The sequence below is a fragment of the Strigops habroptila genome, chromosome 2, assembly GCF_004027225.2.
Source record: "Strigops habroptila isolate Jane chromosome 2, bStrHab1.2.pri, whole genome shotgun sequence".
Taxonomy (NCBI): Eukaryota; Metazoa; Chordata; class Aves; order Psittaciformes; family Psittacidae; genus Strigops; species Strigops habroptila.
The window spans coordinates 9,114,847-9,136,701 of NC_044278.2; the positions used below are offsets into that span (position 1 = coordinate 9,114,847).

General features: G+C 46.4%; 1 protein-coding gene across 1 annotated transcript in view; it reads right to left on the minus strand.

Annotated features, from left to right (window-relative positions):
- Nucleotides 1-3,287, minus strand: part of ARHGAP31 (Rho GTPase activating protein 31) — a 61,138-nt gene extending 57,851 nt beyond the window's left edge. The window contains exon 1 of the mRNA XM_030471494.1: nt 2,633-3,287. Coding sequence (XP_030327354.1) covers nt 2,633-2,732 — 100 coding nt within the window. The 5' untranslated portion in view covers nt 2,733-3,287. The remainder of the gene's footprint in view (nt 1-2,632) is intronic.
- Between the last annotated feature and the right edge of the window lie 18,568 nt (nt 3,288-21,855).

Consider the following 21,855-nt stretch of genomic DNA (forward strand, 5'->3'; position numbering starts at 1 on the left):
AGGGACTAAGGTCTTTGCAGAAAGCACAAGCTGCTCTTCAACAACCACAAGCATGTAGGGACTCAAGTTGTGCATCTCCTCCACAAAGCATCGCACAAGTAGTGCAGCACCCCCTAACTGTAATGGCAGTGTACTAATCCAGAGGGAAAAAAGCCAAATTGAATTGTCTACTAGCCTTGGACGTCCCCTGTGCTCCCTTTGCCATTCCCAGCACCAGCAAAGCAGGTCTCTGCTTCCCTTCGCCTGGCTGATTTTGCAGGACCAGTCACACAAAGCAGTACTGCAGGATGGAGTAAAGCAGACCTGAGCATGAAAGCACAACCAACCTGGCTTGTGCCCTGCCTGTCCTACAGCCTCTTCTTCTTTTCTAGCTAACCCTTATGGGTGCATTTTAAAACCTGCTTTCACAAAGGTTCTCAACAAACCATTTTCTGTACAGCAGCCAAAGTGCTCTCCTGCTCCTCATCACTCCCAGATAGCACGAACAGTCTTACATCTTCATTGCTTCCAAGTAGGGAACAACCAGAGCCTGCATCCCACCATTTAAACACATAGTGCTATCTAAAACAGGGAGAAAGTTACTGCTTTACGTCTCTTCCAAAGCCCCTGGCTTGTCACTGGAAATAATTCTTAGCAGGACAATTCAACTATTCCCAAATCAACCACCTAAATGCTCTTCTATTTTTGTTTCATAATTACAGGTTGCAAGTTTGTGATGTCCTGGTGGCATTTGAACCTTCATTTCTTCCCAAGACATCACTTTGGCAATACTTAGTCACATTCCTACTGATCCCAAGAGCCCTACTAGCAACGAAATTACTATCTCTAATACCCTCATTTCTTCTCCCCCTGTCCTGAGGAATTGAATTGTACCAATCTAACTTACACCCTTCCCAATAAACCTATAACAATTGAGTCTTTTATTTCTGGATCCCATGGCACTGGGCAATAGGATGTGCTGTTCAACAAATAAAGGGAAAGGAACTTCATATTCTTCCCCACTGCTCCTCAGCACAGAGAGATAAGTAGATTGGAACTGTGAACCATTCCATAAATGAGACTTGAGACAATGTCCTTCTTTCTTGTGTCCAAAAAAACTGTTTTAAAAAACGATGGGATTTCGGGTAATAAATGTTGCTGTTCTGGTCTAATTTCAACTGCAGCAATTATGTTTCTCCCTTTAAAATCCCTCTTGCTGCTTCAACTGAATATACTGCCTTGTGCCTGCCTTCCCGGCATTGTTTTTCAGTGTTCCTGTAAACAGCTGTAAATAGTCCCTCCACCATGGCAGCTCCTGTTAGCACTGGATGGAATTTATCTATCTGTACCTCATGCTGGCAAAGCGGTATCAGTTCATTAAGTCTGGGGGTTTTTTCTGTATCAATTCAATTGCTGTTAAGGCCTATATAAGTTAAAAGATACAATGATTGTTATGGACGACTCACAGTGCAATTGAATGCCTGGTTTCCCCCCATGTGTAAGTAAATGCACATATATAACATTTTATCTTAGTGATATATTTACTGCCCTCTTCACTGTGCAATGGAAAAGACAACTGTTTTGCAGTCCATCCCTCTGCCAGTGCAGTTCCACCCTGTAGTTCATCAGCCATGCTCCTCAGCAAATGAAGGACCTGATTGTACAGCCCTCCCTGTATAAAGCTGACATTGCTGCTAGAAGCCTTTTTATTTGCTTGGAGTAGCCTGACATTGGTAAAAGTTAGTTAACTCCAAGTGGAACATAATGCTAAACCTGGCACATAAAGGTAACATCAGGGATGGTCACAGGCATGTATTTCTTTTTCCTCTGGCTAAACTGCAGGTCTTTCTTTATACTAGACTCACAACTGCTTCTCTTGTCATCCAACCCTCTTCAAGAAAAATCTTTCTGCTCCTTCCCTCACCAAGGGCCGACCAAGCTCAGGACCCTTTCTTATTGGAGTTGCCTCTTGTCTGAGCTACCATGTTCTCACCCAATACCTTGGGGGCACGGAGGTCAGTTAGAGGAGGAGAGGAGAGATAACAGGCACAGTAGTGAAAACATTAGCTCAGCTTCCCCCTTACACCTCACACACAACCCTACTCCACCCCCCTGTCTCTGTCCTGTCTCCAGCCAGCACTGAAAGGACAATATAGGAACTGTACTGGAGTCCAGGTGGGGCAGATGGGACATTCCCAGTTCCTCCCTGCAGCCCTGCAACACTCTGTAGTCTCATGGACTTCAGGAGGATGTCGAAGTCCAGGAGGAGGCAACACTGAGTGCAGGCTTGATTTCCAAACCTACCCCCCTGAATGCCTGCTACTCCCTTCCACTGGCAGGCGGATGGGAGAGGGCATCACAACATACGGACGGCCACCTCTGTCCACACTTAGGCATCCCGGGAACCTTAGCCCAGTCCTTTCCCCACACACAGCACTACTCATGCAAAGGTCATGCAAACGCGTCACCAAAGCTATCTTCCGATTGTTCATTCATTGTAAGTAACTGGGCAATGACTCCACTTCCCGGGGATAAACCAGTCCCAGGTTGTCTGGCCCTTAGAAAAGGTCTGGTTTGTAGCCCTACCGGTAAAAAAGGGGGGGACGCGCGCTCTACTCCTCCACAACCAGAGTGAGAATAAAGAGACATTTACCATCCTGCCCAGAGCTCTCCAGATACTCCGTCAGGTCGCAGCCGAACGCGCTCGCGGCTCCCTTCCTCTTGAGTTTCTGTTTGGCTCCCTTGTTCTTCATGAGGTTAGTCCCAAAAGAGGTTCTCCTCCCTCCTGCCTTGCCCCCCACCCCCCCAGCCTCACGCTGGGTGACAAGAATCTCGCTCTTCTCCTTAGACCACCGCCCGTGTCCTGCTCCCAAGGAGCAACATCGGGGGTCCCGAGCAGCTTCCAGCCAGAGAAGTAAACATGAATCCCCTCCAGATGTTGGGCTGCTCCTGTGGCAGAGGATGGTCAGGGCGAGAGGAGGCTGCCCAGCCAGCAGCAGCAGCGATCATAGCCTGAGCCCGGAAGGGTTCTCATCAGAGGGAAGTGGGTGGTGGACGGGTGCCCGCATCGGAGTTGGCAAGTTGGGGGCAGGCAATGGTGAAGGGGGGGGACGTCTTTGCTTCAGCGCAGTCCCGGGACCCTCCACGGCCACCTTCTGGGTTTCATCAGCTGCACTGTCGACACTTCCAGCAGCAGAAAGCGTCCCAGTGTGGTTTGTCCTTCTCTCGGCTTTCGGAGGAGACTGGAAGTTCAAACGGACTAATGAAAAGGGACTGAGGGAAGAGTCTGCACAAGGCTCCTCTTTGGCTCCCCCCCCTTCCCCTCCTCCTGCCTTCGGACAGTTAGAGGAATGAGAAACCAGCTTCCTGCCCTGACTCCCGCTCGCCCGCTCACTCCTTTCCCCCTTTTTACAAATCCTAGGATTATCCAGCTCAAAAAAATGCTGGAAGGAAGTTAGCTGAGGAGGGGGGCGGAGGACGGGGTTTGGCAGTAAAGTGCATGTGTATGTGTGTGTGTGCGTGAGAGAGGGAAGGCGGGGAGAGGAGTTGGGGGACTGGGATGGGGACGGGGAGGGGAGGAAGAGGGAAAGCCTGTCCTGACAGTCGACAGATAACGGACTGCCTGAGACGGAATCAGTGCAAGCCGAGCGGCGCGGTCAAACGCTTCCTGTGCTACCAGTGCTTAGAGCTGAAAAGGCCCAAGGAGGGGCCGGTGAGGAGGAGAGAGACTAGGAGCTGCTCCAGTAAATCTCTGCCTCTGTTCATCAAGTCTTCTGTCGCAAGACGCCTTCCTGCCCTCGAACATGACTCTGTCACTGCAGGGTTTGCCTTCCTCTACAGAGGCACAGGATGGAGCTACCGAAGGGCAAGAAGGGGGCAGAAAGTTGAGAAACTAAACAAGCGGAGAGGAGGGAAACCTTCAGCTCTCTCCTCCCCGGCAAGCAGAAACAGATGCTATCCGGGCATCTAAATTCATGTAGGCTCCCTTAACCAAGGAAGGGGTTTAGAGATAAGGAACAGAAATCACGCAGTAGCAGCAAGAAGGGAAATGGGACGGGTCTGCCCTCAAGCCCTGAGTCTTGTTCCCTTCCACCCCCAACACCTTTCTAGTCTAACTTTCAATACATGCATATCTCTGCTTGTAAGAGCAGTCACTTGCACTGACTCCATGTTTTTTATCCCAGAAATTCCGACCTCTTTACAGGGCTGGTTATGCTGGTGGGCTGCACACTTCACCTAGGGAGGCAAACTGAACTCTGCTAAGGCTTCACTGCCCCCTCTTGCTCCATGCCAAATATAACTGTATGGGTCTGGGTGGAAAATAAACAAACAAATGAAAAACAGGAAATTGTGGCTTTTCACCAAAAATCAGACCAAAGACAAGGAGAGGAGTTTTATTTTGGAGGAAAACTGGCCAGGAAATGGGGTGAAGGACTGGTCCCAGGCTGAAGGGTAGACCTGAGCTCTCACCACCAGACCAGTGGTTGTTCTCAGGGACCTTCAGTGCTCACGAAACACTTAAAACTTCCTTGAATTTATTGAGGGCTTCTCACAGCACCTTGATATAAAGTCAGCACATGGGATCCTGCCAAACCCATTGCGTGCCGCAGCGCATCCTGCCTGCCTGCCAAGGGGCAGACTTCAAACGGGCCGGACAGACAACAGGACGCTCAGAGCTGAATGTCTCACCAGGGCATCCTTCTCCTGCCCTGCCTTCTGTAGGAAGAGAAAGCCTTCTCCTTGCCACCTTAGGGAGAAGGCAAGTTCTCCTGCACATGCCAGCCTCCTTCAGCTTCACCATGGCAAGAAACCACACCACTTTCTTCAAAGTCCTGAGGGTAGTAAAACACTGGCACAGGTTACCCAGAGAGGTGGTGGATGAACCATTCCTGGAGACTTCCAAGGCCAGGCAGGATGTGGTTCTGGGCACCCTGATCTAGTTGAAGATGTCCCTGCTCATCTCAGAGGAGGTTGGACTAGATGAGCTTTGAAGGTCCCTTCTATGGGATTCTATGATATATGGTTCTATGTATAAATTCTATGTATAGAGCTTCCTCATGTCACCAGCAAGGGACCCACAGCCCGGAGCACAGCAGGGAGCACCCTGCCATGGCCACTACACAGCATGAGCCCCACACACACCTTGAAAAGCCCTGCTCTAAGGGGCCTTGGTGGTCCATGAGCCCAGATAATGGGGACTCAGCAGCACAGCTGGGTCAGCCCATCACCCTCTCAATATTTCTTACAGGCCAGTAGGCATTTTCAGCTGAAAGCGCTATTTATTTGTGCTTTCAGTGGCAGTTCCCTGTAGCTGCTGAGAAGGTGCCATCTTTGGGAGCCATGGCTCCATGCAGAAATGGAGTGGTGCCATCTGATTTTGATTATCTGGGGGTCTTTGCTGTGCTTCCCTGACTCCAACCAGGCTATGGGTGGGCAATGCCTGTCCAGGGCTGGGACACAGGACCACCATCAGCCATTGCCGGCGGGGTGCCATGGTAGGGAGTGGAGAGAGATTGCCACCACCATGCCAAATAAAAACAGTATTTGAAGCAAAAGTGCAGGGAACTGGAGCTAGAAACACAACAGGGAGGATTCTCACTTTATTCATAGAGTCCCTTTCAGGTGTTGGTTATAGTTTGCCGCCCTGTGCCAAGTACTCCATGGAGGGAAGAGAGAGCCAGAGAAAGGAAATGGTGTGGCAGGCGGAGTGAAAGAAGGCTTGAGGAGCTCCATGAGAGCTCTTGCCAGGCAGGCTGGGCTATGGGGGTGGCTGTCCCCATGCCAGGATGAGGTTCAGTGAGAGGACAGAGGGGAGGTCACTGCGGGATTGCTTGGGGAGCCCAGGGCCAGGAGGAGGAGGAGGAGGTCAGGCAAGGTGAGCAGGCAGCAAACAAGGGAGGCTTTACAAACAAAGCACTTTCCTATCGGAGCCTGAAATCAGTGCTGAGCCAAGGGATTTTTCTGAGGGAAAGAGGCGATGTTCTCCTCCTTAGAGTTAAAAGTAAGAAGTCTGGATTTGTGCAGCCTGGGAGGCAGGGCAGGGCTCTGCAACAGTGAGGGTGACCAGTAGGGCCCAAGGAGTAAGCCAGGTCCCTCCTGGAAAAGTTTTCACAGGCAAGAAGCAAAGCTGGACAGGAAAAGAGCTCAGGCCAGAAGCATGGAAAGCAGAAAGGAGTTCAAAGCTGAAACAGCTGGAAAAGAAGGGGGAATTTCTCTCTCTCCTAAAAAAAAAATAGAAGAAATAAAAAGTGAGTCTGCAGAATAAGAGCAACACCAAGCCAAGCTAGAGCTCTCTTAGCAGCACTCTCTCTGTAGAGATTACTGCCCCACGGTACCACAGCCCAAATCAGGAAGCCATGGCCCACGACACTTACTTTAATTCCTTCCCTTTGAACCTGTAAAAATAGGTCAGGATTTGAAGCTGGACACAAAGCCCTCCCTGTCAGAGAGGGCCACAGGTTCATGCAGGAAGGTGGGATGCCTTCACTGCTGATCTGCATATCCACCCTTTGGCTCGAGGGTGGATATGGGAAGCCCGCATTTTTGTGTGAATGAATGTGGGATGGATAATGACTTTGCAGTTCTATCCGTTCTCACAGACAAGGTGCCAGTGACTCCAGAAGCAGTCAGAGAGCCTGGGGAACAGTTTTGGCCATTAGGACTAAGTGTTTCTTCCCCTTCTAAGAGCCAGGGGCCACGGCAGAGGCGTCACACAGGCTATTTCTGGGCACCCATCTCTCCCCTCCCTGCTGCATTTCCTTCATTGTGTTTGAGCTCTTTCCTATCCATGGCTTTAAAATCTCCACCAATCTGCCAGGCGCCACTCAGCACAAAAGAGCAGGGGGGGCCGGGGAGTGGAAGACTGGGGGAGGGGGGGCTCTGAACCCCTAAAAATAGCCCTGCCGAGTACAACTCTTTTCCTGACACAGACAGTTCATTGTTAGGCCCTGACACGCCAGTTCACCCTCCCTCCCCACCCCTCGACATACTCTCTTTCCTCTCCTGCCCTCTCCAGCCCAGTTTCCTGTCTACTCCCATCTCCATGGTCAAAGCTGGAGTGTATTGTGAAGCCTAAAGCTTGGCGTGGAGGCTTTTGTTTCTCCGAGTACACATCAGACCACAGGCTATGAGGCTACCCTTCAGCTTCCCTTGACACAGAGCACCCACCGCTCTTGGTTCCTAATTCCACACATTCCCAGCTATAAGCCCTGTCTCCCCCAGCTCTAACCTTCTTTTCTGCATTCCAGAGGACCCTCTTGTCCACATCATGACATACTTTCTTCTGTGTGTCCATCTGCCCCATGCCACCTTTTCATTAGCTACTTCTCAGATCCCAGCACTTCAGCTACGAATGAAGTAGGCACATATCACTTGCACACTACCAAGTTTCTTTAGTGCTGGCTGCCTACCCGCAACATGCTGGTGTAACCAGGAGGTACAACAGACCTATGCCCAGAAGGCTCTAGTTATGAGCCTGCACAATGATTTGATGTTGTCACAGTGATGTCCTAGAAGGAACCACACTAGAACAAATGGACAACAAACCCCTTCTACTTGGTAGAAGGGGTTTGTTCCCGCTTTCTGGTTAGGGCATAGGGTGAGGATCTATGGCTGGGGGATGAAATGTAGTCACTGATGGATCAGGAGCAGACATATACACCTGCCCATTCCACCTCCTTGAGTATCATCCCAGATGCAGTAAAGACTGAGGTACATAAGTAGCCTAATATAGCATGATATTCTGTTACTGACTACACACACCACAACTACAAAACACACAACAGCGCTTTTAGCCAGATTGCCTTCTCCCCTTGTTCACAGTCATTTCAGAAGTGTCAGGTTTTCAGTACAGAAAAGCAGATGAGGAGCATATCTCACTGCCCTTACTCAGAGCACAAACTTGCCTGAACAGTGATGGCTGCTCAATCTTGTGTTTGTACAGCATCTAGCACAGAGGAACTCTTAATTCTTGACAGGGGACTCCAATTGTTCTTTATTTAAACAATATAAAGACCGTTACAGAAAGGTTTTATGTCTCCCAGTGTAAAACTCTATTGATAGCGCAATAATATACGATAGTATTATAAAACAAACATTCAGAGACAAACTGTACCAGACAAGCCACACAGCTAGCAAAAGCTTCCTTCATCTCAGAAGCATGTTCTGAACCTTCTCCAAGCATCTTACCAATGAGGCGACCCATTTGGTGAGGCAAGAAGACACAAACCTCACACCATGGAGCCATCCCAAACTCACACAGGCCTTTTAAAGAGCATCCTGTCAGCAGCTGTTTAGATTACATGGAAGAGGCAGCTGGAAGCACTGTGCTGAGTACAATCAAGACAGTATGTCAGAGAGAGAAGTGTTTTCTTCAACACATTGCTCCACTGCAAATAACAATAAGGATTCCCACTAAACTAGGAAATGGTTTTGCTTCCTTTTTCCTCCTCATCAGGTAACCAAAGAGACCTACAGAACTGAAACAATCTGCTTAAAACTACATTGTGAATTTATAGCAAAGCAAAAAGCCAAATCAGTGGCACCTATGAACTTGGGAGATGCCTCAACCATAAGCCCATTCCTTCTCAGGTTTTACCAGCCTGTGAACACAAGTGATAACCAGGATTCTCAAGCACAGCCAAGATCTCTAGGATGTGAGAAAACTCAATCAGGGAAGAAAATCCTGAGCAGATCTATCTGTCACTTCAAACACCCATTGCTTAGCCGTTGTGTCCAGCAGCTATACTACCACCACCTAAGGGAGAGCAGAAGACTTTCAGGACCTCCACATTTGTATCCCACTGGTTTTGTAGGCGTTTCACCCGCCCTTTATTCTATAAAGGCTGTTCTAGCAGAAATGAGAACTCTGTTGAGCCAGAGGTGTATAATGTGAAAAGAGAAACTATTTAGTCTCTCCTGCTCTCGATTTTGCCAAACATCATCATTGGTAGTATATTATAAAGGACACACATGTATGATTTCTGACAAGCCCAGCTCACCTCCACTCAGAGGTCACTGACACCAACACCCACTTCACTGTATTTCCACCTTCAAATGTCCTTCTCTTCTTGCCCATTCTGCTAATCACATTGCCATGGGAGAAGGGAGTTGTGGGTTAACCTGACTGCATAAAACCAGCAGTCTATTGCATTTCCATTATTTAATGGCTAAGAACTGAGAAAGAATCTCTATTATAAGGAATGACGAAGCTGGAAGGGAGTTTAGGAGTTCACTCAGGCAATAATCTATTTTGATCACTTTGTGTAGAAGACCAGGTCTGTTTTGTAACAATCTTATTTGTTGGGAAAAAAAACCCAAAACAAAACCACCAAACAACAAATAGCTCGGGGGATGTTCCCTATTTTAGGGATAAAAGCCAGCCTGTTACATGTTATTTTTAGAAGTCACTTAAAACCTGACTTCTTTTATTCTGGGGTCCTCTCTTGATCACATATGAGAGTCATCTTTTCTATGGGAGAGTTATGTCTGATTTCAGCAGAAGCTTTCAACTAAGACTCCTTTTATCGTGTCGGAAAGTCTAGCACCACACGAAGGAGTTCCTATGAAGACTCACCAGCTATGATGTTGGTCTGCAGCTAGGACAGACTACTGCCTTACCCCTTCTCTCTGTCTCTAGCAAAACAAAGAATGATTTGGTGTCAGGAAGGGGGAAGAGTGAAAATAGAAGTTTGCAAAAGCCACATGTTCCCTTTGCAAACACCTCTGCAAGAGGGCTGTGAGCTGTGATGGGCAGAGTGCTAGCAGCTGTGGCAGGCAAGGCCGGGTGTTCTTGCAAGTGGCAGGCTCCGGCACATTTGTTGTTTCTTATTTCTACTCACTGAGCTAAGCCCCCATAGGGAAAGCACTGGTGCGTCTGCACTAATGATCTCCTATTGTCTTCTCTGCAAGGCTGACCATATCTCCTCTTCCTTCTAGGCTTACTCTTCCTGCCTTGCACCACATCCTTCTTCACAGTGCCTCGGTTAAATGGAAAAACAACTTGCCTTTCGACTGTCCTCTCAAATGCTGAAGCAGGGAAATCAGCTATGTGCAGAGATTCCTTCTGCCTGAGATTTGAGTGCTCTCTCTCTCAGGAGGTATAATATTAAAGCTCTCTGTATACTTCCTCAGGGAAAGCCAAATTTCTCCTTTAACATTTCCTTACCTGAGCCCTGGCTGTTCTAGCAGGAGGTGTTTTCAGTGGGGACGTGCCAGGTTGTGGAGGATGTTTTTAAGCTTCTTTGGCACGCTTGCTTTCTCTTTTCCTTTGTTTTCAGAAACGTCACCAGCCCTGCAGTGCTGTCAGAAACATTATTTAGTTTGAATCCTGCTGAGCCTCAACACCTCCAGGCAGAGGTGGCACCAAGTTATCTTCCTTCCATCACAGGCCAAAAGGGCTTGGCTTGGCTTCACTCTGACACCTCACTGTCTAAATCTGTAGTTCAGATTATTTCCTGACTCAGGATGAAGTTGTACCGGGTGTGAATTACAGCAGAAAGTACCCAGAAGACTTCAGGCTGGAATGAAAAATATTCTCTCTGTGCTTTGATTTAAAACAGCCTAACGGGCTGCTTTCAACTTTTTATGGCTAGTGCAGCATCGTTGCAGCTGGCCAATATGATTGGGACATTTAGGGATCCCTCTCCTGAGTAACTGGGGTGCCTGTAGCAGAACTGGTGTCTTTTCTCTAGACAAGCAGAGGGGTTTTGTTATCTTAAGAGTAAGCTTTGCCTAAGAAGCCTGGCTCCCTAATGGTGCCCTACTATATTTAGACCCTCTTCTGGTGTGCCCACCCAGTGCTGTTCCCCTTGTTTGTTTCCTACCAAACAATGAGACCTGAAAGAATTGCTTGGAAACGGGCCAATGCTCTTGCAAATGAAACTGTCAGGCAGCCAAGCTCTCCAATGGCCCCTTGTAACATACTGTACTGGGAAATGGGAAGCAATTGTCCCTCCTGCTTCAACCTCCAGCATGTGCTTTTTCCCCATGCTAAGACCCCTGTGGCATGGCCCTGCTCCAGGGACTGTCTTTGAGGAGGTGTCAGAAGACATGGGGGGGGAATGCCAAGAGGCAACAAATCAGGATGGCAAGGAGCAATGTAAGATCTGCTCTCTGTTCTCCCTCACCCCTAATCCTGTATTCCTGCCAGAGCATGTTTTAGCAGCAGGTTGTTCCTGGAAAGCCTTTGCTATCTGCCCTGATTGTAGTAGAAGCTGCTCATGTACATATAGGGTTGCAGGTGCGGTCAGATGCCCTTCTCACGCACCCCGTGTTTCTTTTCTGTGCTCCTGTGGTGTTTGGCTACCGCTTTCTACAACATCAGCACTGTAGAGGGAGAGAAAAAGCGGCCTCAGCCCTAATGGTGTGCAGAGCAAGGACTGCATTAAGATTCCTTTTACTTGCTTGACGCAAATGGAGCTAAAGGGAAAAACAGAGGAGGAGGGAGAAACAAAAAAACAACCACACAAACAAAAAGCCAACAGAGAAAAGAGGGAATAAACAGAGATTTCTTAAAGACAGAGGGGTCTGCCTAATCCACAGCAGCCTAAATGATGAGAGCCTGGAGATCTCAGTTTTGCATCCAACTCTGTTGCTTCTTTTGGCCTCCAGAGCCAAACCCTCCATCGCCAGAAAAGGACAAGTGTATCCCTGAGGGAGATTCCAGGAACATCCTTCAGTTAGATCTGGTTTGGGTTTTCCTTTAGGCCCATAAGCATTAGAGAGGTCAGAGCTTGCAAAAAAATTCTCCAAAATAATAGTTGTCAACATTTCCAGCAGCGAAAGAAAGGTGCTGAGTACCAGAATCAGAGCAAAATTTAGGCAAGAGAAACAGCAGCTAAAAACGTATCTGCCCAAACCACACAGGCATCTGCTGGTCCTGCCTGAGGAAAGGGGTATAAATCTCCTGTGGGAATAGGGGGAGCTTGTGTACCCCCCCAGTGCCAGTGTCACACTCTCACTCCGCTGATTGCCACGTACAGACTGTTCTCTGGCAAGTTTAACAGATGCTGGGAATAATCCAATGGTATGAGTTACAGGTTTTGGTAATGATATCAAGTATTTGCAACTTGAAAATGGAACCAGCTTTTAAGAACAGCTTAGGAGAACGCATGCTGGCAGGAAAAATGCAGCTAAGTGGAGAAACAAGTAGATAGATAGTATTTTGACACCATGGGCACATAGCACTGATTCACAGGCACTGTAGGACAGCAGTCTTAGGCAGAAACAGTAGATGAGTGGAGGGTACAGGGAGTGCTTCAAGTGTTATAGCAGGTAAATCAGGTAAAAGGGAGGAATTATTGCAGCAACGGAAGGCTGCATTTCAGACTGACCCCTATCAGGCAGGGTGTATAGGATACAGTAAGCAGGACCCTGCACTGTTTGCACTTCGACATATCACTTGAATAACTCTAAGGTCACTAATAAAACTGAAGGAGTCAATTTGGGATGGCCCTTGTCATAGGAAATAAGGCAGTTTCACGGTCGTTGGGTTTTCTGGGTTGTAATATTGTTGTCATACATAGCAACTGTCTGAAAGCCCCAGCTCCTGGATCAGGGGATTTCTTGTAAGACTCTCAGCTTTCAATATAAACTAGTACCAAAAAAAGCTACAGTCTTCATTAGTGTAGAGGGAAATTTTAAAGATGCAGCCCCTAAAAGCTTGGAAAAATTGAGATGGCTAAAAAACAAAGGCCTGTCTCTATAGCAGCTCCTGATTTGGTGCACGCAGGCTGGCCGAGAAATCTGGGATCCTTTTGCTTCATGCTGCGATAATATAGGGGGTTATTTCATACTTGCTGTTTATTGCAGAACACAGATCCACTGTGCTCAGTGACTAAAGATCATTTGTGGAGCTTTAATAGTCAACAGGAAATTATATTCTCGTTTTGCCAAATCACTTTATCATGATGCCAGTATGAAAAGACTGTTCATCTATTTTAGTGGTTGCTTAGGAGATGCGAGAGGGATTGGCCTGCAGCCACTTCCCTCTTCTGACTCTCCCCAAGATAGCGCTGCAGCCCCTTATCTATAGAGAAACCCACTGGGAGGCTGCTTGAATGGCCAAGGAGATTTTACACGTGGCCTTCTTTTGTGGCCAGGTGGAGGAAGTCCTGAACTCCAGCTGAACAGGAAACAGACAAGCTTACCAGCAGGGAGGAGCAGGGGAAGAAGAAGGTGGATTAATGACACACTGAGAAGCTCAGGGATGGCAAGGAAATAGCTGCTGAGGTGATGCTAATTCTCTGAGGAAACCTGTGGCAAAACCTGCCTTTGGTGGTCTCATGGTGGACCCTGTTCTGGAGGAGCCAGAACCATGAGAAAAATCATGGGTTTAGCCTTTAAATGGAACAGATTTTCCTTTTAGAAAGTGAAGCTGTCCAAAAATATATTAATTTTTGACACAGTGTATTAAATGCCTGATCTCACACCAGCAACGTGACGCAAGTCACCAGTGCAAAGTCTAGGAGAAGTCTGCTGAAGCCCAAGAGCTCTTTTCCCTACAATTTTGCAGCCTTTTCTGGCTGTTCTAGGAGGTTTTGTTCCATTTATTCATTATTAGTATTTTTTGATTCAATACCTAATGTTCTGATCGGCGCTACACAGTTCAGAGCAAACTAAAAAACCAAGAAAGACTAGATTTTCTTCTTTGGTCTCACTCTAAATGAGGCTTGAAAGGCTGAGATCTATTAGCTCTAAAACCTTGTAAGACATATTGACCAAAAAGAAACAATTCAATTCACTACCTACAGATAATATGTCCCTTCCTTGCCTAATCAGTTTTGATCAACTTGCCGTGTATATCCTGCACAGCTACTGTGTGGCTTCATTATCTAATAAAAAGCTGAATTAAAATGCTGGCTTTCTGCATCTTAATTGAATTCCAATTCTCATCCCAAAATAGCTTGACACAAATCAAAGGGGAGAAAAAAATAATTATCATGTAAATAAGCAAAGCCATTCACTATTTTCTAACATAACTAAATGCAAATTATGGATCTGAATAATTGCGAGCGATTAGATTGTTCTATTTACATGTGCAGAGAGCCCAGGCTAGCAAAAACTTACCAAATTTAGTGGAAGGGCTATATTTAGTTTCAAATCAGGATGCTTTAATTCCCAGCTAACAGGAAACAACCTTTTTAGTTTTGTTTAGTTTTGTTTTCTGGTAATTTTTAGGGGGTTTTGGAAATAACTACAAATATGAAGCATAATTAAAATAGATTGCTCCAATCATCCTTTTTTTTCCTGCTATCTGGTATTTTTAAATCACTCCATCTTGAACAGACATTTATCACACATCAGTCATGTGGAAACTTTACAAATGCTTTTCTAAGATACCTCAGTTTGTGCCAACTCACATTTGTCTCCCTTTTTAAACTGTCTAGGCTACTCACAAATGAGTTGGAGCTGGATCATCTCTTTTTAGGTTAACCTTTGCAATAAGTAACACGGTTTCTCATGTGTCTGCTGGTTTCTTCATGGTCAGAGCAGAAGTAGATAGAGGAGACCCCCAACTCTTAGTATGTGCTTAGCAGCCTGCAAACAAAAGGGAAAAAAAACAGTGAAACAACACTGTTTCTGTTCACTACAGTCTAACACTACCTACTGCTTATTACAGGCATGTGAAACCACAGTCACTCAATACCTGAGGGTTATAAACACATTTTGAACTCGCTGCTTTGAAGTGCCACTGCATCTGAGCACAGCTCTTGAGTCAGGGTTAGTTAGGCGCCGCATTTCCAGAGGACCTTGGAGCCTCTGTCACCCCTATCAGTCCTCTTGCTCTGCCCTTTCCTGGTACACTGCTTCCCCTCCTTTCATGCCATCCTTGGGTTCTCAGAGCCCATTTGTAGGCTGCAGAACAATAGCAATTGCTGCAAACATGAAATGGGAGAAAAGAAAACATCTTGGTAAAACACTCACACACTGGGAGTAGGATATAAAAAAACAGAAGTGACAGCTCAGCTCAGGGGCCCCAGGATCTATGGATTGTGGATAAAAACCGCTTCAGTTTTTCTTCTGGAGTCTTACCTCTTGTTCTGTTCCTGAAAAATGCCAATAAGGAGGCAGATCCTCTTTGTCATCCCTCCTAGGAAATACACTCCTACTGTGCCAATACCACCATACCTTCTATTACTTGTGACATCTTCTGGATCCTTCTTCCTCCTTTTATTTGGCTGCTAGAGCTCAGAGAATAACTCTTTATTCAGCAAATCTTGCTTCTTTTTCCATTTTTGGAGCATCCCAGAGCAGATTGTCATTTCCTTGAGTTCTTTATTGTTATCTGGCAAGTTTTTTGCAGTTTCTTCCTCTCCTCCATGGATTTACTGTGAACTCTGAGGGAGGTACTTGGCTAGTTATGGTTTCAGGAATACAGTTCGGTTGTGATGAGTGAGACTGCACAGCTTGAGAAAAATCAAGAGCATCATCACATGCCAATGTTTGACTGCAAGAAGATCATCATTATTACTTTAAGTTGCTATTATCTTTACAGCTGTATCTTTCACTTAAGAGAAGTGAACCTGAAAGAAGGACCAGAGGGGAGGATCGTTTAAATACAGGACTACACGCCATCAAATGGGAACAACTTTCTCATTATATTCAGAACAGTGTATAGCCTCAGATATGAAACTCAGAGAGAGAAATGATGACTGAGAAATGATATCATCAAGCTGCCCACAGCTGCCTCATTTCATTGCTATCCTGGGGCACCTTGGTCTTTGCCATGTCCCCATCCCAGCCCCTACCAACTTGTAGAAGGTGACTGTGAAGGTAAGCAGAGCAGGTAGTTACACAGGAAAGAAACGAAAGGACCCTGCCTCTAAACACCATCTAAGTGTGGGTTGCCACAGTAAGGAAATCCCATGTAAGGCTGTCCTGACGTTGGTATGGTATGAAGGAGGGCCCTCAAAGGGAAGTGCTTGTCTTGGCTGACCTTCGGCGTTGTGTGCTGGCCGCACCTTGCTCTAATGAGAGGGTTGGTGGAAAGCACAGGTTAGCTACAGGCTCCCATCAACCCTGAGCTCCTTCATTTACCTTTCCAGTGAAAGGCAGGGAATTGAGAGGAATAGCAACAGTTCCTTTGAACAGGCACTGTTTGAGAGCCAGAACACTTTGGGGAAAAAGAGGAAAATAAGGGAACTAGGGAACTCCACCCTTTTACCACAGAAACATCACAACCACATCCCAAACCCAAGCTAGCTACAGCGTCCTTCCTCGCATGGAGAAGCAGGCCAGAAAGGAAGCCAGGAGAAGTGGGATGTGCAGAGACCCAGAGATATTTTTAAATGTGCTGGAGGTCTGGTTGCACAGTTCTGGCCTGGTTTTGTTGGCACAAGGCACTTTCTTCCCTCGTTTTGATAGATCACACTTGCTGAGGAGTCCCTCCTTGCGTGTCAAGATGAAATGTCCTGGCTAATGGGGGGACGAGTAACTAGATCCAGCAGCTTTTCTAACCACGCTTATTCTGCAGCCTGCTTGGTTAAAGAGACCTGTTGTGGCCTTCAGACAGTGTCAGGGTTTTGGCTGAAGGACTTCAAGGCAACACAACCTTTCCTTCCCACACAACAGCCAGAGCCTCCATTCCCCGTGCAGGATGCAGATGGCCACGATGCCATGTTCAACAGACACTCTGTCCCTACAGAGCTGTGCCTCAGGGCCTCTTCCCAGCTTGGAAGAGGACCACAGGAGGAGGGAACTGAGGAGGATCCAGTAAGACACATGAGCCATGACTAAACACTGTTTGCACACTGAGCATATGTGGAGGATGGACAGGGAAAGTATTGCAGCTGTATGCAGGGAGGGAGCTTGGGTGCCTTATGCCTTTCAGAGGTGTAAGGCACCATTGCTAAACAAGAAGGTCAAAACACGGTGATGAAATCCTCCAGATAAAGCTGTGGAGGGAGCACACGCCTGTGCTGGCTCTGCACCCGTAGTACCTGGTCACCCTTAATCCATTGGAGATGATGATGAAGAACTAAAGGGAGGAGAGGCCCAGCCACTTCCCCAAGACAAGTGAAGGCTGAGCTGATCTCAGCCCATGTCATGCTGTGGTGATGTGGTATGCTGTGGTGATGTGGGACATCCTGTGACACAGCTTGTTACAAAGCCAAGAATAAAAATGCTAGTGAAGAAGAGTCTTGGTGTGTTTGGTTTTGGTAGAAACAGGAAGGATGCTGGTGAGGCTAAAAAGAGCCCAAGCAGTGCCCTTCCAGAAACCTAAACTAACTTCCAGAAACCTAAACTAACTATGCATTCTCCTACACACGGTGAAGGCAAGATCCCATCCTTTGCTTAATAGCTTTCATGGAAGAGGCTTTTAGTTAGATGGGAATTTCTTCATGGCCTGCTGAGAAGCAACCCTATCTAGCTGGGGGTTGGAACTAGATGATCTTAAGGTCTTTTCCAACCCAAACCATTCTGTGATTCTATGATTTAACCACAAAGGTGATGAAAAGAAGCACGCATCTGAGAAATCAAACACGTGAAAGGTAGTAAGTTCAAACCTGGCCAGAACAGTGACACAGACCTTTCCTGAGGAAGGAAACACAGGACTTCCAATAAACACCCTTTGTTAGGGGCTTCAGTGATCAGCTCACCCAAAAGTGAACACCTCCACTGCCTCCAAACTAAGCCACCCAAATGAATCAGCTGCTGTTGTGGGTTTTGTTGCATGCAGAGGGATTCTTGATCCAAATGTTACTCATGACTTTTGTGTTTCACATCCAAGTGCTGCTAGACCTGCAGTCCTAAAGGCTCCTTGCTTTTTTTCCATTCCTGATTTTGGTTTTAAAGCAACTCAAACTGTCCAAAAGGGAACAAAGAAATAATATAGCTTCTGTTGCTCGTAAGTTAACTTCTTCTCTATGGACCTATAGTAATTGTTCCTTTCATTAATGGTGTGAGCAGGTAGATTTGATTTTTGAACAAAATCACGGTTCGTAGCTGTTAATAACACTCTTTGGGCAAAGCATCCCTTTAGAGACCCCTGTGTCAGCCATAGCTAAAGCCCTTTAAACATGTCAAGCTTTTTCCTGTGAGAAAAAGGTTAAAGTCTACCCTGACACTGTTTCTGAGATGGCTGCAGCAGGAACAGCACGTAGGGGGATTTGGGACAGTTTGACATCTAGTGGTAACGCGTGGTATAATCCCAGAGCTCACACTAGCAAGTGCAAGGGTCACAATCCCACATCTGGCAAGCTGAGGGAGGAGGATCCCTCCATCCACAAAGGACGCACTTGGATGCTACACGTTAGCCACACACCTTGATATTGTGCGTCTTATCCTGCAGTGGCATTTGGCTAAGGGAGAAAAAGAGTTAAGAGGTAAGACCAGGTCATATTTCATCCAGAGAAGCAATATCTTTCAAGATTGGTGTTTTTCTCGCTTTGCTTATGGTCTCTTAGATCATTATACATGCTTTTACCATGCTAATGAAGCAATAGCAGAAGGGTCTTAACCTAAGCAAAGCAACGGAAGATGCCCAAAGAGTTAATTCTGAAGTCTGCTAGGAGCCTGAGTTCAAAGAAATTGGGGATATTTCAGCTTCAGGTTTGATTGGTGCCATTTCTGATTGCAACCAGGAGAGTCTTGTGGAGCTGATCTGCTGCTAGGAACTGAATAATGAATGCACAGAGAGAGCTGTCTTTATTAAAAGAATATGTAGGGAAGAGCAAAATGATTGAGGTGACGTGAGCCACAGCCCAACCTGACACTCCTGGAGGACGTCAGAGATTGAAATCTTTTTTCCTGCTCCACATTTCCTACAATCGGAATGGGAAAGTATCATTATCCCTTCAGAAACATGATTTTAGGCCAACCTACACTCAAAATCTCATAGGGAAATGGAATATTCTCGGAAAGTTTGTCCAGTTTCTAGCTCTAAGAAGCTTCGCTTGGACTGTAAGGTTGAGCAGCAACTCTGAACTTGCAAGATCCGCTTCTTACCTGTGCAGATGGATAGGGGTCAGGCAATTGCTCTATCTGCCTGGAAATATTATATTATGTATGTCTACAGGGATTAGTAACAATTTACCAGAGTTGAATTTGGCCAAATGTGTACAGCTGCCTAAACGAAAAGAATAAATGTGAATTAGAACTTACATGAAGAGCTCTGGAGCATTTAGGGCAATTGTTTTCTTCCCATTTATTTTTAGAGAGAGGAAATAAAAATAATGCTTAAATCAGAATAACAGTTATGGGTTAGAGCTGATGAAATCACATCCCCTGTCCTCCAGATGTAGCAGAGTAGAGAGACTCCATTCCCCCTCCTTCTCTGAGAAGTAACCCATTTTTATGTGTGCATTAAGGCAGGGGGTAGTGCCCAGGCTCCGTAGTATGATTTTGTGAACTTTATGCACTATCGTGCAAACCACATTTGAGGTCCACTCTCTGGTGCAATAAAATGATGTTTGCTCCCTGGAGAGCAATTTCTCAGTCCCCAGAGTGTGTTGAAGTGTGCAGTTTTAACTCTCCCCTGGGATGGAGCTCAGCTGGTCAGCTGAAAATTGTCTTTTCAGGCTTTTCCTGGCAGAAAAAAGCCCAAGATTTGTAAGTGTCCAACGGATACATATGGGAATGTTCAACTGAAAAGGCCAAAAGCTTTGGCCTGCTTTATCAACCTGCCTGCTTGGAAGTATTACTGTGTTTAGTAAATAAGTCAGGCAAAGGGCTTGGCTGGCTGAAGAGGCAGGATGACTTGGTTTCCCCTGGCAGGTGGATGGGAACCAGGCTTCTCCTCTAAGTTTCCAGGTTGCAGAAGTCTCTAGGTGCAAAATGTAGAAAGGAGCAAGAGGCATCAGTGAGCACTGGTTTGTGGTAAGGAAAAACTCCTACTTTCCCGGTTCTTGTTCTGTCCCGTGGACCATTCACACAGCATAAAGAGCCACAAGTAAGAGTGTCTCAGTCAAGGCTTCAGACTCTGTTCACAGCCCTGTTACGCGCTTCACAGCTGCTTGCTTCCTCAGCCAGATGAGCTGGTATGGTTTCCACGATAAGACCCTTAATTCTAACGAGAGATACGGAGCATACCCTCCCAGCATAGAGCAGAGAAAACCTGCACAAGCAATTCCCTAAAAGTATTTCACTTTCTTCTCTTTATCACTAGGTTTCTATCTTCTTCTTATTCATTCTTTTTTAATCTAACTGCAGTCAAGAACTCCTCGGGGTAGGAGCTATGCCTGTCTGTCTGACACAAACATTGGTGGCACAAGACAAACAACATAATAGTGTAGCCTCTAGAAACCAGGCATTACTGCAGAAAGAGGAGGAAATCTAGCAAGAACAGGAGATCCAGGGTGAAAGGATCAGCATCCTTGCCAGTGGCAATTCTAGTGCTTTCTAGCTGGTGGGGATCTTGAGAGAAAATTTTGTAGTAGATATGCATATACAATGTGATAGAGGTTTAAAGGAAGAATTAAGGTTCTTTTGAGGAGGTGGGGGTGAAAAACAGTAAAAAATGCCCATTACTTCATATGAGACATTGAAGCCTCCTCCTACATGCCCCATCTTTGCAATCAGCCTGTATTGCTGCATGTACATATCCGAGCCTGGGGATAGCTAGTAAAATCCCCACTTAGGACAAATGGACAGGAACGCAAATGCAGAAGTACTCTAAAACGTTTAACCATTAGTTAGAAAGTGTATGGATCTATAGGAACTCATTAGAAGTACTCTTAACAAGTTTCCCTGGACATACATTTTTTAAACAACACGTGATTATTTTGGAGAGTAGCAACCGAGATGAACCAAAAAAAGGCCTGTGTAGGAGAAAGGTGTAAAGATTCGTCCTTCACAAGGTAACAGCCATATCTTCTGTCTTCCACGATGTAACAACAAAATGTTCTCTTGTTAGTATTATCTTGATAGTGATAACTAGTGCTGTTCTTGCTTTGTACAATATTGTTCTCTTAAACACCCGTTGCATTGTGCTGTGACTGTACATTGTGGAAAGATTTTAGGCAAATATATAAAATACTGGTGAGGCTGAATGCTGCAGTGCCCAGTGTAAGAACTGTGCTGGTCTTCAGACCAGGAGGAAGAAATAGGATTTTCACTCCTGCTTGTGGAAGTTCTCCCTTCCCCTTTCTCCTCCCATCATGTCTCTTCTAACAGCCAGACCCTACAGTCCTTTCTAGCTGGGAAGGCATTAAATCCTGAATAACCAGGTGAATGCTGGCTCCTGATGTCCAGAGAGTCAATCCTTGTCCTGGTGTTTTACACTGCAAGTCTCTCAGCCTTAAAGGCGTGCTGTATTGTCTGCACAATATCAACTCTCAACGCTTTTGTTCCTCAGCTGACCTCTTACATCCTAAAAAGCAGAGTAAAACAAACACCAGTGTATTTGCCATGTAGCACAGTGTATCAGCGGCTCTGCTGCTTATTGCAGGCACAACAGAGCAGAGGCTTTTACAATCCACTTCTAGATATTGTTCCTATTTATCAGTAATGCCCCTTCAGCTTATAACCGTGCTGACTTCCTTTTACTGCCTTCAGCCCCCACCCCAAGACCACACAGACCGTGCAAAGCACAGAGCCAGGATGGGACGGTACACAGCAGCCACTACCCATTGCGCATCTCCTGTAGAGATGCCAGCAAGAGCCCCAGCATCACCACGATTTAAACACGAACCAAACAGCCAGGTTAAACCCGCCTGCATGTTTCTGTGACACAGTTTACTTCATAACCCAGACCTCAGACACTTCACTCTCTGCAGCAGCACAGCTCCCAGGCAGAGCCCATGCTGAGGTACTGGAGGAGCAAAGCTTTCCATGCCCTTTGGCAGGTACTTCTGTTAGATGAGGCCTTCACAAAAGGAAGCACCATCATTGCACTGGCTGGGACCTGCGCCCATCATGTGCCCGCAGGTCCTTCCC